This window comes from Dicentrarchus labrax, unplaced genomic scaffold, assembly GCF_905237075.1.
Source record: "Dicentrarchus labrax unplaced genomic scaffold, dlabrax2021, whole genome shotgun sequence".
NCBI lineage: Eukaryota > Metazoa > Chordata > Actinopteri > Moronidae > Dicentrarchus > Dicentrarchus labrax.
The window spans coordinates 30,751,193-30,768,265 of record NW_026136705.1 but is presented as its reverse complement, the minus strand read 5'-3'; the positions used below and the strand labels follow the sequence as shown (position 1 = coordinate 30,768,265).

Below are 17,073 nucleotides of genomic sequence, written 5' to 3'. Positions count from 1 at the left end.
CTTAACTTAAAGTATCCCACACTATAAAGGGGGCTAAGGGACAGACAATTTTCCCTCAATACAAGCATACAGTTGTGCTCATAAGTTTACATACCCTGGCAGAATTTATGATTTTTTTGGCCATTTTTCAGAGAATATGAATGATAGGAGAAAAACTTTTCTTTCACTCATGGTTAGTGGTTGGGTGAAGCCATTTATTGTCAAACAACTGTGTTTACTCTTTTTAAATCATAATGACAACAGAAACAGAAATAAAAGTTTACATACCCTGGAGATTTTAGCCTTGATAACATGCACACAAGTTGACACAAACGGGTTTGAATGGCTACTAAAGGTAACCATCCTCACCTGTGATCTGTTTGCTTGTAATCAGTGTTTGTGTATAAAAGGTCAGTGAGTTTCTGAGCTCCTGACAGACCCTTGCATCTTTCATCCAGTGCTGCACTGACATTTCCTGGATTCTGAGTCTTGGGGAAAGCAAAAGAATTGTCAAAGGATCTGCGGGAAAAAGTAATTGAACTGTATAAAACAGGAAAGGGATATAAAAAGATATCCAAGGAATTGAGAATGCCAATCAGCAGTGTTCAAACTCTAATTAAGAAGTGGAAAATGAGGGATTCTGTTGAAACCAAACCACGGTCAGGTAGACCAACAACAATATCAGCCACAACTGCCAGGACAATTGTTTGGGATGCAAAGAAAAACCGACAGATAATTTCAGCTGAAATACAGGACTCTCTGAAAAAAGTAGTGTGGCTGTTTCAAGATGCACAATAAGGAGGCACTTGAAGAAAAATGGGCTACATGGTCGAGTCGCCAGGAGACAGCCATTACTACGCAAATGCCACAAAGCATCCTGCTTACAATACACCAAACAGCACAGAGACAAGCCACAAAAGTTCTGGAGACCAAAATGGAACTTTTTGGCCACAACCATAAATGTTACATTTGGAGAGGTGTCAACAAGGCCTATGATGAAAGGTACACCATTCCTACTGTGAAACACAAAGGTGGATCGCTGATGTTTTGGGGATGTGTGAGCTACAAAGGCACAGGAAACTTGGTCAAAACTGATGGCAAGATGAATGCAGCATGTTATCAGAAAATACTGGAGGAAAACCTGCGCTCATCAGCCCAGAAGCTGCGCATGGGATGTACTTGGACGTTTCAACATGACAACGATCCAAAACACAAGGCCAAGTCGACCTGTCATAAAAGTGAAGGTTCTGGAGTGGCCATCTCAGTCTCCTGACCTCAATATCATTGAGCCACTCTGGGAAGATCTCAAACAGTTCATGCAAGACAGCCCAAGAATTTACAGTAACTGGAGGCTTTTTGCCAAGAAGAATGGGCAGCTTTACCATCTGAGAAAATAAAGCACCTCATCCACAAAAGACTTCGAGCTGTCATTGATGTTAAAGGGGGCAATAAACGGTATTAAGAACTGGGGTATGTAAACTTTTGATCAGGGTCATTTGGGTAGTTTCTGTTGTCATTATGATTTAAAAAGAGTAAACACAGTTGTTTGATAATAAATGGCTTCACCCAACCACTAACCATGAGTGAAAGAAAAGTTTTTGTGTTATCATTCATATTCTCTGAAAAATGGCCAAAAATCAGAAATTCTGCCAGGGTATGTAAACTTATGAGCACAACTGTATGAGGTCTTGCATTATTTATTGTATCATACAGGATTATGCAGCAACATCAACTGTATGTGTCCTTTCATGAACAAATGCCGTTAGTATGTCGATAATATACAATTTGGCCAAAAAGATATATAAAATGTTAATTGCATTCTAAGACTATAATTAATGAAAAATGTCTGTCCCTGTAGCATCCAACTACTGTATTTTACAATGCAAATGTTGACAGGTATTTGGTATTTACATTATAATATATAATAACATAATATACATTTTCCTGTAAGAGAGGCGCAACATTTAATAATTAACCGGGTGTTTAAAGAAGGGAAGGAAACAGAAAGATTTTTACTATTCAACTATTTATTTAAACGTAAATGAGGTCAAATGTTAACACAAAACAACTTACTAAAAAGAAAGGAAGTGAAAAACCATTTAAACTAAACAAATCACTGATCCAATAAATAAATGAATAACACTCTCCCTCCACTGGGAGAGTAATGGTAACACGCGACAAGCGCCACACAGCCCTATCTGGTGGTTTGGCCCACTGGCCCCGTCTTCTTCCATCGCAGCAGCTTTAAGGCAATCGGTCTAGTTGCTAAACTACTGCAGGTGTGCCTGACCAGTCGGAGGGTGGGGCGTTACCTGGAACAGGACACAGGACAGAGCAGAGGCAAAACATACAAATGTAACACTACATGTACATCTACTTTCCATGTTCTCTTTTTAGACCTGCAGATGGAGGTCTATGCAAATGCTTCCTTCCTTATATTCACACCATTAACAGCTCTCATATCATTTATGACAGAACAACTGGGACATTTTATAAATCTTAGAAAAAATCATATCACTATCAGCGTAGAAAATATGATTTACTGGGGTTTATTCTTTATCGTCACTATTCATGGTAAGAAAGTAAATCTGCTAAACACACGAAACAAACTCTTTTGTTAATATCTAACCTGCAAAATGAGTTGGATGATGATCACCATTTCTTTTCTTACAGGAGTTTGGAGTGAGATCAAACTGGACCAGACTCCCTCTGAGGTGAAAAGACCTGGAGAGAAAGTGAAGATGTCATGTATCATATCTGGTTATAGCATGACAAGCTACAATATTCACTGGATAAGACAGAGGCCAGGGAAAGCTCTGGAGTGGATTGGGTGGATGAGCACAGGCACGAACTCTGCTACCTATTCCAGCTCCTTTCAAAGTCGTTTCATCATGACTGAAGATGTGTCCAGCAGCACTCAGTACCTCGAGGTCAACAGCCTGACAGCAGAAGATTCTGCTGTTTACTTCTGTGCTCGAAGAGACACAGTGACTGAAGACAGTGGAGCAGCTGCACAAAAACCTCCAGACAACAAACAGCAGTGTGATCTCAATGATATCTGTTTTTCACCACCTACAAAAGAACTTTCATACATCCACATTATATTTCTATGCTGTAAACAAACAAACAGTAATAGACGGAGTTCCTTCATGTGTTAAATCCTATTAAATTGCCAATGTCATATTCAGAAGTAGAAACCATAAATTAAATGAATTTAGTTTGAAAAGAGGAACAAGCTGAAAACATTTCATCAGACAGAAAGCTTGACAGAACATAGTTACAATGGTAAAATGTCCACAATCCAAAACATATTTTTAAAAATGCAATATAATTCAGAAATATAGCAGATGCTGGTGATCACAATAAAACTGTGGACTATTTGTTTTTTGTAAATGTTCTCATGTGCTGCCCATTATGCTCAAAGTGTGAGAAACAGAGCCTTCATAACAAGATAATTTATACTTTACCTTGTTAAGATTAATATGGTTGTGTTTTTACTGAAAACAACAAAATACTGATTTTATCTATATTATAACATGCTAGCCAAACAAAACAGCTGACTTGGAGGGTTGACTCTTAAACATTAATTCCCCAGTTTCATATATCCAGTCCAGCTCCAGTTACAAAAGATTTCATTTTTTAACAGGTGTAAAGTGTGAACAGTTGACACAGCCAGCCTCTGTGACTGTGCAGCCAGGTCAACGTCTGACCATCACCTGTCAGGTCTCTTATTCTGTTAGCGACTACTACACAGCTTGGATCAGACAGCCTGCAAGGAAAGGACTGGAGTGGATTGGAATGAAACAATCTTCAGCTTCATATTACAAAGATCCACTGAAGAACAAGTTCAGTATTGACTTAGACTCTTCCAGTAACACCGTGACTCTAAACGGACAGAATGTGCAGCCTGAAGACTCTGCTGTGTATTACTGTGCCAGAGAGACACAATAACGCAAACCATCAGTAGACCTGAACAAAAACCCCTCAGTGCCTGAACACTTGTAACATGAAGCCACCAGAGGAGGAGCCCTCAGACCACTAATGATTTCAACACCAGTGCAGTGTTACAGTGAAGAGAGAAACACACTTATTATTAAGATCAGGCTGTTTCTCTCATTTGCTGACCTGAAGAAGGTTTCTTCCAATTTTGATTTCATTTAAGACACATCATGAATTCATGTCACATGGTTTTGATGCTCATATTTGATCCCTCATTGCAAACAGAGAACTTGTAACAGTAGATTTGTCATAATGGACTAAATTAATTCCCCTGTGAGCAGCTCTACAAGAATAATTGGTTTTCTAAAGGCTGTGTACTGAAATAAAGGTAAGACTTTATAATAAGGGTTTTATTTAAGTAAAAGTACATAGGTAGGCTATTAGAAGCTAAATGTACTTAAGGGCCCTGCTCACAGTGTTATATACCATATATGCAGAGTTAAGAATCAAAAAGTATTTTTATCTTGGAGATGTATTTGATATATATCAAATCTATTATACAAATAAGCCCCTCCCTTACAAACTGCCAATGCAAATCCAGAGCTTTCAGAGGGTTTACTTCTGCAGCATCTGAGTTCACATCTTCAGTCTCAAGATGATGGACAAACTGTCTGTACTGCTGACAGCACTCTGTCTGCCCTGTATGTTGCTTCATGCTGTAATACTGATCAGAGAATGCACACATTTAATGTTCTGCTGTTTATTTCTCTCTCATTCTCATTCTTTGGTAGGTTTGACTGGCCAGGCTCTCGAGTCCATTCCCTCCACTTCAGTGTTGAAGAAGCCTCAAGAAGCCCTCAGTCTTTCCTGCAGGGGAACTGGATTTGATTTCAGTCAGTCTGGAATGCACTGGATCAGAGAGCCTGCAGGGAAAGCACTGGAATGGATGGGGCTCATTTACTATGATGCAAGTAAAACAATGTATGCCAGCAGTGTGCAAGAACGAATAGAAATCACCAGAGATAATAGCAACAGCACGGTGTATCTGAGACTGTCCAACCTAAAGTCAGAGGACTCTGCTGTGTACTACTGTTCAGGAGCCACAATCATCTAAGTGAGCAAATAAGCTTTCCAAAAACCTCAAACAACTCGCTTTTACAGTCACCAAAAGGGGGCCGCAGGAGATCTTCAAACCAGTGTGGCATCGTACCTACACATACAGAGAAACAAACAATGTGAAAGCACCAGCTGAGGCTGTGGTTTGTCACTTCCTCTTTCTTATGGTTTTATGTACTTATCTACCACAATGCACTGGTTAATAATATTCCCATCTTTTAATCTATAAGGCAGGAGTGAAACAATTTCTCTTATATTTCAATAATTAAAGGTCCCATATTGTGGAAAGTAAGATTTCCATTTCTTGTGTGATTATAAAGCAGGTAGGTGCTGTATAAAAACTGTGAAAGTATCAAAAAGCTCATTCCACAGAGAAATGCACACAGCCAGTATTCAGAAACTGTGCCTTTAAACCAACTGTCAGAACTTCCATAAGGTTGTGATTGAACTATACAGTCGCCACCATCAGCCATGCTCCCAGTGAGTGAGTATGTGTTGGACAGTTACTGCCTGATGGACAGAGAATTAGATAAAATGAGCATTTAAAGCACTAAATACAGATAACACATAGAGTCACATCACAGATCATAAATGGAATTTTCTTGTTTTATGTTCTAATCCTCTACTTAACATTAATAACATTTTTTAATTGTGCCATCATATATTATTCGTTTCTCAGAGACAGTTTCTGGTTTTTGTTTGTGTTATTGAAAAATGATTAAAAAAACAAAAAGACATTCAACTTTTGAAGACCACCAAATTAAACAAGTATTACATTCAGATTTGCCTGAATCATATTTATTTGGCTGATGTCACAACTCCTCTATTATCGTTTCTCAAGTGCAACAAACTAAAGACCAAACTCTGTCCTCACTGTGAGGACGAGTCAATGCAGAACGTAGTTTTTTTCAACCTTTAATAATCTGACTGCAGACAGTGACAAAGCTTTTAGTTTTTACTGCAACTTTTGTTTTACTCAAGATAACAGAGTTTATATGTCTTAGTGGGCAATTTATTTCTATTGACTGAAAACAGTTCTCAGTAGTTTTCTTAACTTTTATTCCGAATGGGGTTTTAATCTGTTACAGTGTTATATTTCTGTCAAAATGTTATTAATCGATTGATTGTTTCACAAAACAGTAACTGAGATCCAAGTCAAATCCAGTTCCACACTGTGAGGAGGAGTCAATGCAAAACTCAGATGTCTTCCACCTCTACTTATCTGACTGCAGAGAGGATGACAGAGAACAGTGGACACACAGTTTAACATGATGGACTATAGGACAGGACTGCTGCTGTTAACTATCTGCTGGGCAGGTGAAGATTTTATCTGACCTTAATTTTATGTTACTTTTATTTTTATCATCAGTTTCTTTTAGTTGATGTTTTTTTTATCCTCTTGACAGGTGTTGATGGTCAGACTCTGACAGAATCTGAACCAGTGGTTAAAAGGCCTGGAGAATCTCACAGATTGACCTGTACAGCCTCTGGATTCACATTTAGTGACTACGAGATGGCCTGGGTCAGACAGGCTCCTGGAAAAGGACTGGAGTGGGTTTCTCTTCTCAGCAAACCTAGTGGTAGCACCAAACACTACTCTCAGTCAGTTCAAGGCCGGTTTACCATCTCCAGAGACAACAGCAGACAGCAGGTGTATCTGCAGATGAACAGTCTGAAGACTGAAGATTCTGCTGTTTATTATTGTGCTCGACACCCACAGTGACTGGAGTTGGTTGAGCAGCTGTACAAAATCCTACAGTACTCATCTTTACCACAATTATTTCACTAAAATGATTTTAATACCTTGAATTGAGAGAATAAATTACTTTTTAAAAACTTTTTCACTCTGTTTACTCTTGTCCCTAACCCTTGTCAGACGACTCATCTTTGAAATGGTCATTACAGCAGTATAGCATCGTAAGATTGGGGTCATCCCTATGTTCCCCCGCTAAGGTTAGGGTTAGGGTTAGGGTTCCCCGGTCCCATACAAAGCGGGGAACATAGAACCCGGGGAACATAGGTACGCTCCCGTTAGATTTTGGCATCAAGGCTCCGACTTCTTCACTCCCTACCTACCTACCTTAAAGCAGAGGGAGAGCTGGGACATTTTGCAGCTTAAATAGACTGCCAGATTGGAAGGGTGCGCTTTGTTAGTGATTATGGAGAGTGAGACAGCTCAAGTTGACTGCCTGAACTAGCTCTCAGACTTCGCTCCATTTGCTTTTTTTGCACATCATCACACAAGTTTAAGTTCCTAACTAGTTTATTTCCTCTTGAGAAGTTTTTCTGTATGTCTATTAGCAAAATTTCTAGCTAACATTAGTTCAAAACGTCTTACTACTTCTCTCTTATGGGTCGGTTAGATAGCTTTCTAATTAAGCTAACGTTGTTGTGTTTGTGTAACACTTTGAATAAGTTGATTCTCAGTGTATATATATTATTCTGGGTCGCTTTTTGGCATCAAAACAAAGTTTTTGATAACAATGTTTGACAGCAAATGTTTAATAACTAACGTTAATTACAAACGCGGTGACGTTTGCTAGCAATATGGTTTTACATTAATGAATTAATTTAGTTAACTTATAGTTTGAGGTATGTTGTTTGCAATTGTTTGCTGCAGAGCACAGTAATTTATGTGAGTAAATAAACATATTCCTTTTACATCAACTCCCTATTATGCTCATACGTTATATGAAACTTCCCCAGGAGCACTGTTAAAGTATTTAGGAGGAGGCACTGACTCAGCCCAGGGGCAATCCACCTCCTCAGTAGCAGCCAAGGCTGATGAATCAGGTGATCAAACACTGTCACCATATATATTTAATTTCTAGTCAAATGATCTCATTAAGATATACTAATATAAGATATAATCATATGACAAGGGACATGTTTTTCATCTCAGGTCCATCTCTATCCTCTGCTCCATCCACTGTGCCCACTGTCCTCTCTGCAACCTCAGCTGTACCTGGTAAGTTAACAACAAAACAGCCTTTATAATTGCTCAGTGTACTGCAGAATATTCTGAGATGAATAATTTTGTCCAAAAATATTATTTTAATTTCCCTATAGGTCCTTCATCTTTGGTCATCAAGATTGATGTGTCTTCTTCAGCATCCAGTTTGGAGCAGGGTTCAGCAGCTCCGCCAGTTGACCCAGCTGAGTCTTTCCTGTCAGACTCAGAAAGGACTGAACAGGTATTAAGAGGGCCACTGCCTAAAAAGGACACATTCACATTCCCAAAAAGACACATGGCAGTAATAGAGGGCCCCAAAATCAAATTTTGCTTAGGCCGGCCCTGACACAAACCATCAGTAGACCTGAACAAAAACCCCTCAGTGCCTGAACACTTGTAACATGAAGCCACCAGAGGAGGAGCCCTCAGACCACTAATGATTGTTGATAATGAACACCAGTTCACTGTTACAGTGAAGATGAAAAAATCTTCTTTCAGTTTAATGATTATATTTAACAGGTAACTGTTAGCCGTTAAGTAAATGTATTATTACCTGAATCTGAGTCTTCAGCCAACTTCTTTTTAATGTTAAATTGTAAAACTGCACAATTTTATTATTCATTAATTATCCAAAATTTAGGGATGATTTTGTTTCTACTTAAACATTTAAATCCTGGTGTTATTATGATCCTTGTTTCACTTTTGTAACATGTGATATGTACTTACTTAACAGATACTTTTGTCCAACAAAGGCTTCATTTAAGAAAAGGCAAACAACATGTAAGAGTTTGATTTTTCAGTTGTGTTTTGTGTTTTCTTTTTCCTGTGAATAATTCTTAAGCAGAATATTATTTGACCAAAATTCTAATTTCAAATAGAGTACAGACTTTTACACCAATTTTAAATTCAGATGCATGATTAAAATTAATTTGGCTCAAGTCACAGCTCTGACTAAACAACAAGCAATGACCAGTCTGGTTCTCTCCACACTGTGAGGAGGAGTCAATGCCTAAACGTATGAGTTATGAAGTTAGACCAGGGTTGAGCTTTGATTTTTGATTCTTTTATCTCTGTATGGGGCAACTGGATATTTGTGCAAGAGCGAAAGCTAAAATAAGGTCAACAGTATGACGTAATGACAGTAACATTTCATGCAAATTCAATTAAACTGACTTCTAAAAATTGATTCCAGTTTCACCAAAATACTGAAAGCCAAGAACAATCTCATTCTCTCCTCCCTGTGAGGAGGAGTCAATGCAAAACTCAGATGTCTTCCACCTCTACTTATCTGACTACAGAGAGGATGACAGAGAACAGTGGACACACAGTTTAACATGATGGACTATAGGACAGGACTGCTGCTGTTAACTATCTGCTGGGCAGGTGAACATCTTCACTGATGTTGATTTGACATATTTTCATTTTTACTACCAATGTAACACATAACATGAATATCTTTCTTGGTTTGACAGGTGTTGATGGTCAGACTCTGACAGAATCTGAACCAGTGGTTAAAAGGCCTGGAGAATCTCACAGATTGACCTGTACAGCCTCTGGATTCACATTCAGTGACTACTATATGGCCTGGGTCAGACAGGCTCCTGGAAAAGGACTGGAGTGGATTGCTTGGATTGATAGTGGTAGTGGTAGCACCAAATACTACACTCAGTCAGTTCAAGGCTGGTTTAACATCTCCAGAGACAACAACAGACAGCAGATGTATCTGCAGATGAACAGTCTGAAGACTGAAGATTCTGATGTGTATTATTGTGCTCGAGACTCACAGTGACTGGAGTTGGTTGAGCAGCTGTACAAAATCGTTGTGACAGTTGATCCTTGTTTTATAGCCTGTCAGTGTCCTTCTCTATGCAAAGTGAACTTCCTCACTGTCTGCTATAAAGACTTGATATCATGCTGTCAGTTGCAGCAGAAGAAGAGAAGCTCCCATCAGATCACCTTCAATACCAACCATGTTCTCTGTAGCTCTGTTGCTGCTGGCTGCTGGATCCTGTGAGTCTCACTGAGGCAGAGACACTGACAGTATGATCACAGCACACTGACTGTTCACTGTTATCACACTGATTCAATATTCAACATGTTTTCCTCCACAGGTGTGAAGTGTGAACAGTTGACACAGCCAGCCTCTGTGACTGTGCAGCCAGGTCAACGTCTGATCATCACCTGTCAGGTCTCTTATTCTCTGGGCAGCTATCGCACACATTGGATCAGACAGCCTGCAGGGAAAGGACTGGAGTGGATTGGAATGAAATATACTGGAGATTCATTCTACAAAGATTCAATGAAGAATAAGTTCAGTGTCGACTTAGTAAAACTTCCAGTAACACAGTGACTCTAAACGGACAGAATGTGCAGCCTGAAGACTCTGCTGTGTATTACTGTGCCAGAGAGACACAATAACACAAACCATCAGTAGACCTGAACAAAAACCCCTCAGTGCCTGAACACTTGTAACATGAAGCCACCAGAGGAGGAGCCCTCAGACCACTAATGATTTCAACACAGTTCACTGTTACAGTGAAGAGAGAAACACACTTATCATTAAGATCAGGCTGTTTCTCTCATTTGCCGACCTGAAGAAGGTCGTCCAGGCTGTCAACAAGTATCATTGCACCGTATTTCTTCCAATTTTGATTTAATTTAAGACACATCATGAATTCATGTCACATGGTTTTGATGCTCATATTTGATCCCTCATTTCAAACAGAGAACTTGTAACAGTAGATTTGTCATATTGAACTAAATTAATTCCCCTGTGAGCAGCTCTACAAGAATAATTGGTTTTCTAAAGGCTGTGTACTGAAATAAAGGTAAGACTTTATTATAAGGGTTTTATTTAAGTAAAAGTACATAGGTAGGCTATTAGAAGCTAAATGTACTTAAGGGCCCTGCTCACAGTGTTATATACCATATATGCAGAGTTAAGAATCAAAAAGTATTTTTATCTTGGAGATGTATTTGATATATTTCAAATCTATTATACAAATAAGCCCCTCCCTTACAAACTGCCAATGCAAATCCAGAGCTTTCAGAGGGTTTACTTCTGCAGCATCTGAGTTCACATATTCAGTCTCAAGATGATGGACCAACTGTCTGTACTGCTGACAGCACTCTGTCTGCCCTGTACGTTGCTTCATGCTGCAATACTGATCAGAGAATGCACACATTTAATGTTTTGCTGTTTATTTCTCTCTCGTTCTCACTTGTGTCCTTTAACATCTGTTTCTTTGGCAGGTTTGAATGGCCAGGGATTCGACAGCCACAGTCATCTAAGTGAGCAAATAAGCTTTACAAAAACAACTAATTTTTACAGTCACCAAAAGGGGGCAGCAGGAGATCTTAAAACCAGTGTGGCATCGTACCTACACATACAGAGAAACAAACACAATGTGAAAGCACCAGCTGAGGCTGTGGATTGTCACTTCCTCTTTTTTATGGTTTAATGTGCTTATCTACCACAATGTACTGGTTAATAATATCCCCATCTTTTATTCTGTAAGGCAGGAGTGAAACATTTTCTCTTATATTTCAATAATTAAAGGTCCCATATTGTGGAAAGTGAGAATTCCATTTCTTGTGTGATTATAAAGTAGGTAGGTGCTGTATAAATACTGTGAAAGTATCAAAAAGCTCATTCCACAGAGAAATGCACACAGCCAGTATTCAGAAACTGTGCCTTTAGACAAACTGTCAGAACTTCCTTAAGGTTGTGACTGAACTATACAGTCACCACCATCAGCCATGCTCCCAGTAAGTGAGTGTGTGTTGGACAGTTGCTCCCTGATGGACAGAGAATTAAATAAAATTAGATTTTAAGGCACCAAAAAAAGTTATTTTACTGTTACAAATACAGATAAAACATAGTCACATAAGAGTGCATAAATCGAATTTTCTGGTTTTATGTTCCAGTCCTCTACTTTACATTAATTCATTTTTAAAATTGTGCCATCATATATTATTCGTTTCTCAGAGACAGTTTCTGGTTTTAAATCATATTTATTTGGCTGATGTAACAACTCCTATATTATCGTTTCTCAAGTGCAACAAACTAAAGACCAAACTCTGTCCTCACTGTGAGGACGAGTCAATGCAGAACGTAGTTGTCTTCCACCTTTAATTATCTGACTGCAGACAGTGACAAAGCTCTTAGTTTTTACTGCAACTTTTGTTTTACACAAGGTAACAGAGTTTATATGTCTGAGTGGACAATTTATTTCTATTGACTCTTAACTTTTATTCCAACTGAGGTTTTCATTCTCCTGATATCTGACTTATGAACACTTTGAGAAGAAATCAGCACCATATTTAGTAACATATTTAACATTTGTTAAGGTGTAATATTTCTTTCAAAATGTAATTAAAATTACTCAGTAACTCAGATCCAAGTCAAATCCAGTTCCACACTGTGAGGAGGAGTCAATGCAAAACGCAGATGTCTTTCACCTCTACTTATCTGACTGCAGTGAGGATGACAGAGAACAGTGGACACACAGTTTAACATGATGGACTATAGGACAGGACTGCTGCTGTTAACTATCTGCTGGGCAGGTGAACATCTTCAATGATCTTGATTTGACATATTTTCATTTGTGCTGCCAATGTAACATATGACATGAATATCTTTCTTGGTTTAACAGGTGTTGATGGTCAGACTCTGACAGAATCTGAACCAGTGGTTAAAAGGCCTGGAGAATCTCACAGATTGACCTGCACAACCTCTGGATTGTCATTTAGCAGCTACTGGATGGCCTGGATCAGACAGGCTCCTGGAAAAGGACTGGAGTGGGTTGCCACTGATGGTGGTGGTAGTAGCAAATACTACTCTCAGTCAGTTCAAGGCCGGTTTACCATCTCTAGAGACAACAGCAGAGAGCAGCTGTATCTGCAGATGAACAGTCTGAAGACTGAAGATTCTGCTGTTTATTATTGTGCTCGACACCCACAGTGAGACAGGAAGGAGCAACGCTGTACAAAAACTTACAGTACTCATCCAAACTGGACTGATGGACTAAGAGAAACAATAATTTCAGTTATTTTGAAGAAATACATGAAAACTGAAATATTATTAACCAACAATTATTAACAACAATAACCTTTGAATAAATAAAATGTTTCAATGATCAGTTCCTCACTGATCAAGGGCAGCACAACAATCACAAAAATACTACATGTATATTTCAGTCATATTAACCCTCATCCTAACCTACTGTTTTTATACTCTGACGATCATTCAACAAACAACAATAACCATTTAAACACATTAAAATCTGTGACTGTAACAATCACTTCCTCACAAAACAGCCAGACAGCACAACAGTCTGGTTACTGAAATCATTGTCCAGTTATGATTAAAAGAATTACTACACACAAGTCCAAACTTTTCTTTCTGTATTTTCACATTCACAGAATAAACAACAACAGTTTTATTGGTGTTCTCACATATGTAGTTGAGACTGGGAACAATAAATATTCTGTTGATCTGAGTGTAAATGTGAATGTTGACTTGTTTTAGATGATTTGTTAAGAATGAACCAACTTTAACATTAAGTTCTGTTTTAAATAATACAGATACTTTCTTGTTTTCTATCTTTCAAAATAAATATTCAAAACACAATTCAAAGCTTTGACTACTTAATTAACTAATAGATCATTATCATTTACACAACTTTTTTAATTACCAATTTTATTCTTATTCTGCCTGCTGCTTACAGAGCAGCAGGCAGCAATAGCTTACACTAAGTAAATAAAAGGAAACCAATCAGTAAATCAATTAATCTTACAATTTTTAATGATTTAGGGAATTCTGAATTAAAAACCAAAGAAAGTGGAGCCAATATGTAACTCATTTGAGTAAAATTTTATTTGAACAAATCTTCTGGGTCATTTAAAAGAAATAAAAGTCAGAATTGTAATTTAATTATGTCTTTGGCTCGTGGTCAGGTTGTTTAAATGCTGTTTGAGTTTTGTACAAACCCTAGAATTTCACTATAAAAAATATATTAAAAAATGTGATGTTGATGTTATGGTGATGTTTAATATTGATTCAAGGCTTTGAGAAGCCTCAGTGTAACAATAATTCAAACTGAGGTTGAAAAAAAGGTTCCAGATGTTAATTTCACATCAGCACTTTTGGCAAAATAAATCCTAAAACGTTGATTCAGACTCCAACATGAACATCAGTGATATATTAAACCTGAAATTACAAGTTGATTACAATTCAATGCAGTTACTCCTTCTCTTCCTTTGAGGTTCCTTTCTTCTCTTCCTTTCTACGCGGTTGAACAGACCTACAAACAGCCAATAAATGAGACAAATACCCAGCATCCTTCATCACATTATATGCTGACAGGTCAGGTCAACGGTATTATTTAATTTTCCTTATTTGTTCATTGTTCTCTTTTTAAGTTCCTGTTTTTGGATGTGATATTGTATCCTATGTGGATGGACAATCAGCTACATTAAAAAACTAACAAATAATAAATGATATAATGAAATGAAACTCTAACAGAGAGGCTGTAAATGAGCCCCTCCCTCCACATGATATCCTGATGCAAATCTTCAGTCTGTGCAGTGTACTTCTGTCCTGCTGACTGCTCTTGTACTTTGTGTGGAGCATCAGAGGTCACATCTCCAGCCTCAGGATGATGAACACACTCACTCTTCTGCTGGTTGCTCTCTCTCTGCCCTGTGAGTTCTCCTGCTTCTTGCTGTTTTATCTTTTATCAGACAACATGGACTGATGGTCAGTCAGTGATACCAGAAAACTTCCCAGATGACTATCTCACTTTCTTCTGTCGTTCCTCTCTCCTTTCATCTCATCAGGTTGTACAGGTCAGAGTATGGAGTCCATTCCTTCCAGTTCAGTAGTGAAAAAGCCTGGAGAGACTGTCAGTCTGTCCTGCAGGGGATCTGGCTTCACATTTAACTGCTGTGTTATGAGCTGGATCAGACAACCTGCAGGAAAAGGACTGGAATGGATAGGGAGCGGCTGGTCTGATGCCAGTAGTAACACATATGCCACCAGTGTGCGAGGACATGCAGAAATCAGTAGAGATGACAGCAACAGCATGGTGTATCTGAGACTGTCCAACTTAAAGCCAGAGGACTCTGCTGTGTATTACTGTGCCAAACACTCACAGTGGTTAAAGGAAGCAGAGAGGCTTTACAAAAACTCCACAGAACATTTGTTTACAAAGACCAACAGGTGGCAGCAGAAGATATAAAGTCAGATAACTCAAACTGGAGAGTCTAACAAACACATACACACTATAAAAACAACAGCTGATGTTGTGTTATGTGACTTCCTGTTTCTTAATGTTACATTTAACATATTGTTATCTATACAATAATATTGGATAATAATGTTCCCATTATATTATTATTATATTTTTACCAGCAGGTGTTGAGAATGTATTTGGACATTAATGCTATAATTAATGATATATCCAGTATATGGATGTAAATGCTGCAGAACAATATAAATAAATACAATTGGTATAAACATCAGGTCAAATAACTTGATGGACATTATTATCCTTAAAAATGATCATTATAATATAAAATGATCTAAATCATGTTGAGGAGGAGGAGTCAATGCAAAACTCTGATCTCTTCCATCTCTACATATGTGTTGCAGAGTGAAGGACAGAGACTAAATCATACACACTGTAGACTGGACAGAGACAACTGGCTTTTACAATGATCAGACCGGATTATTTGGTTGTTTTTCTCATCCTGTCTATTAACTGTGCAGGTAAGAACAATCATTGTTTTTCTGAAAAACCTCCTGATACAAAGACAATATGGCTGTATTACAGTAACTAATGATGTGTTTAACTGTCTGCAGGTACTGAGGGTCAAACACTGACTGAGTCTGAACCAGTGGTTAAAAGGCCTGGAGAATCTCACAGATTGACCTGCACATATTCAGGGTTTAGTGGCCATTACACAAATGCTTGGCTCAGACAGGCTGCTGGAAAAGGACTGGAGTGGATCGCTTTAATCAACTATGACAATAGCTACATCTACTACTCTAAGTCTTTTAGAGGCAGGTTTACCATCTCCAGAGACAACAGCAGACAGCAGGTGTATCTGCAGATGAACAGTCTGAAGACTGAAGATTCTGCTGTTTATTATTGTGCTCGACACCCACATTGAGACAGGAAGGAGCAACGCTGTACAAAAACTTATAGTACTCATCCTCACTGGACTGACGGACTATGAGAAACAATTACTGTGTTATTTTTTGTTTTGTTTTGTTTTTGATTTTGAGAAAATCATGAAAACTGAACGATTAAACCAACAATTATTAACAACAATAACCTTTGAACAAATAAAATGTTTTAATGATCAGTTCCTCAATGATCAAGGTCAGCACAACAATCACAAAAATACTACATGTATATTTCAGTCATATTAACCTTCATCCTAACATACTGTTTTTATACTCTGAGGATCATTAAACAAACAATAATAACCATTTAAACACATTAATATCTGTTACTGTAACAATCACTGCCTCACAAAACAGCCAGACAGCACAACAGTCTGGTTACTGAAATCATTGTCCAGTTATGATTGAAAGAAATACTACACACAAGTCGAAAATCTTCTTTCTGTATTTCACTTTCACAGAATAAACAGTTTTATTGCAGCTCTGGTGGTCTCACATGTGTAGTTGAGACTGGGAACAATAAATATTCTGTTGATCTGAGTGTAAATGTGAATCTTTGACTTGTGTTAGATGATTTGTTAAGAATGAACCAACTTTAGCATTAAGTTCTGTTTTAAATAATAAAGATACTCTTCTATTCTATGTTCCAAAATAAATGTTCAAAACACAATTCAAAGCTTTGACTACTTAATTAACTAATAGATCATTATCATTTACACAACTTCATGGAGATGTTAATTCTTCAAACTGGAGTCAATAGTGAATCAATAGTCTATAGTGTGTTTGTCAGAGATGAAGAAAAGAGAAGAAGTTCCACCTTCTGTCTGTGTGAGATGAGAACAAATGCCTGAAGTTTACATACTATTTACATGATCCTTGCAGTCACTGTATTTCT

General features: G+C 38.0%; 1 long non-coding RNA gene and 2 gene segments (V, D, J or C); all 3 read left to right on the top strand.

The window, feature by feature from the left end:
* Positions 1–6,192: 6,192 nt before the first annotated feature.
* On the top strand, positions 6,193–6,779 carry LOC127363878 (Ig heavy chain V region 914-like). The segment is given in 2 exon segments: positions 6,193–6,351; positions 6,441–6,779. Coding segments are annotated over 2 exon segments (366 nt in total).
* A 772-nt stretch (positions 6,780–7,551) lies between these two features.
* Positions 7,552–8,242, top strand: LOC127363901 (uncharacterized). The gene is made up of 3 exons (XR_007884950.1): positions 7,552–7,827; positions 7,937–8,002; positions 8,104–8,242. It is a non-coding gene; the product is annotated as an uncharacterized LOC127363901 (long non-coding RNA).
* Positions 8,243–12,468: 4,226 nt separating this feature from the next.
* On the top strand, positions 12,469–13,242 carry LOC127363886 (immunoglobulin heavy variable 3-7-like). The segment is given in 2 exon segments: positions 12,469–12,553; positions 12,643–13,242. Coding segments are annotated over 2 exon segments (360 nt in total).
* Positions 13,243–17,073: the final 3,831 nt, after the last annotated feature.